Consider the following 1,936-nt stretch of genomic DNA (forward strand, 5'->3'; position numbering starts at 1 on the left):
GATGTGTCTGTCTATTCATGTGACAGTGTCCTACTATTTCAGTATAGAGGCTTTATAATATATTTGAACACCTGATAGGACTAGTTGCTCTCTAATATTTTATTTTTAGGTTTCCCCCATTTATTTTTGTATGTTTGTTTTCATTATGGCTTTTAGCATAAACTTATCTAACTCTATAATAAAGGTTGTTGGCATTTTTATTGGGATTTTGCATAATTTATAAATTAGGGAGAACTGTCTGCTTTAGGACATTTAGTCACCATATCCAAGAATGAGGTGTCTTCCCATTTGTTCAAGTCTACTTTTGTGTCTTTCAGGAGAATTTTTAAGTTTTTTTTTTTTTTTTTTTTTTTTTTTTTTTTTTTTTTTTTTCTGCAACCATTTATTTACATACATTTTAAAAGTTACTGTAAGATACTTTAAAATTTTAGACAGTTAATGTTAAGAAAAATATGAACTGTTTATGACAATAAAAATTTTTTAGGAAAAGACATCTTAAAAAGCAAATCTGGGAACTGAATTCCCTTATGACTCCAAGGTTCTAGTTAAAACATCTTTTTTTCTATTGAGGTTATTGGTATTATTTCCATTTTATTCTCCTGATGTACTCTCCTGTGAGCCAGAAAAGTACTTTAGCAACTTTATGAAAATTTCTTGAGACTGCTGGTGTCGGAGAAATCCAGTGAGTTTTTCACAAGGAACTGGTTTTTGTTCAGCTTCCCTCTCTCCCTGAGGTAAGTAAACAAGTGGCATCGTTTCCTCCATGTGACCTTGATCCCATACTTCTCCTCGGGAGTGTCTTCAACTAGAACAGGCCCAGGCTCTGGGCTGTTGGGAGTACTAGCGTGGAAGGAGCAGCTCGGAAGGCTACTTTCCCTCTGATCTGGGGGAATGGGCCCCTCCTTCACAAACGATGACTCTGGGGTCTGGATATCAGGGGGAATGAATACATAAGGTAAGTTTTGAAGCGTATGTACTGACACTTCCCCACAGCTTTGAGGACTGAGCATTGGAACTAAGGGCCTTCCGGAAATGCGCTTTTCTGATTGACCGGGGCATTCCCTGCTTAAGGGGATCCCAAGTGTGGCTGAACAGGAGGAAGACAGTGGACTGTCAAATGTTAGATGTGGGAACTTGGAGGCGGTAGATTTTCGACTTGCATGTCTTGCCTGGTTTCGATGATGACATTTCTGGTTCACAGGGAACGAGCTTTCTGCTGTCGTATCAAACTGAGGTGATACCCAGGAAGTGACGGTGTTATGGTCAATGGGCTTGCTGGGCACCTGTCTAGTGTGGGTGATGGTAAGCTGGGGAGAGCCATAATGGTGTTTGGGGCCCTCCAGTGGTGGTTCTTGGAATAGCAGCTGGGCTTTCTGGGAAGGCTGGCGGCGTTTTTTTCTGGGAGGCATCAATAGGTGAATGAAGAGCAGTTAAAATTAGTAACCACATGATGCTGGTTGTTGTCAGGTCGGGGTTCAGGCTCCGATTCCAACCCATGCCCGCCCGGCGGCGTCCCGGCAGCCGCTCCCCTGGGCCGCCGCAGCGTTCCGAGAATTTTTAAGTTTTACTCATATATGTTATGGACATTTCTTGTTGAGTTTATTCCTAGGTATTTAATCTTTTTAACTATCATAAATGACGTTTTCTCTCCCATAATGTCCTCTAATGGGATATTGGTTCATTTTTATTAGTACTTTATATTATCTCATTTAATCCCCACAACAACCATACGAAGTCCTTTTCAAAATCACACAGCTGGCAGTAGATGGTAAGACAAGGGTTTTAAAGCAGACAGTCTGAGTTCAGTGTGCTATACTGCCTACTTCCCAGTAATAATGTGTTTCAGAGTTGATTTATTTAAAATCCTGGACAACAATTCAATCAATTTTCGAAGCCCAACAAAAAGCGAAGGGTTGAATCTCCAAGTTTTAACTTA

General features: G+C 40.4%; 1 protein-coding gene across 2 annotated transcripts; it reads right to left on the bottom strand.

The window, feature by feature from the left end:
• Positions 1–377: 377 nt before the first annotated feature.
• On the bottom strand, positions 378–1,542 carry LOC118357007 (RAD9, HUS1, RAD1-interacting nuclear orphan protein 1-like). Of its 2 annotated transcripts, XM_035727709.1 has the most exons (2): positions 1,284–1,542; positions 378–1,241 (listed from the first exon to the last, which is right to left on the bottom strand). In XM_035727709.1, the coding sequence occupies exons 1-2, from the start codon at positions 1,407–1,409 to the stop codon at positions 642–644; spliced, it is 726 nt and encodes a 241-aa protein (XP_035583602.1). In that variant the 5' UTR covers positions 1,410–1,542; the 3' UTR covers positions 378–641. The 2 variants fall into 2 exon arrangements, with proteins under 2 accessions (XP_035583602.1, XP_035583601.1); XM_035727708.1 differs by having other exon boundaries at positions 378–1,542.
• Positions 1,543–1,936: the final 394 nt, after the last annotated feature.

Source organism: Zalophus californianus, chromosome 5, assembly GCF_009762305.2.
Source record: "Zalophus californianus isolate mZalCal1 chromosome 5, mZalCal1.pri.v2, whole genome shotgun sequence".
Lineage (NCBI taxonomy): Eukaryota > Metazoa > Chordata > Mammalia > Carnivora > Otariidae > Zalophus > Zalophus californianus.

What these genes read in the sequence shown, in the direction of transcription:
- LOC118357007 (XM_035727708.1), bottom strand. Translation starts at nt 1,409, where the DNA reads ATGCCTCCCAGAAAAAAACGCCGCCAGCCTTCCCAGAAAGCCCAGCTG.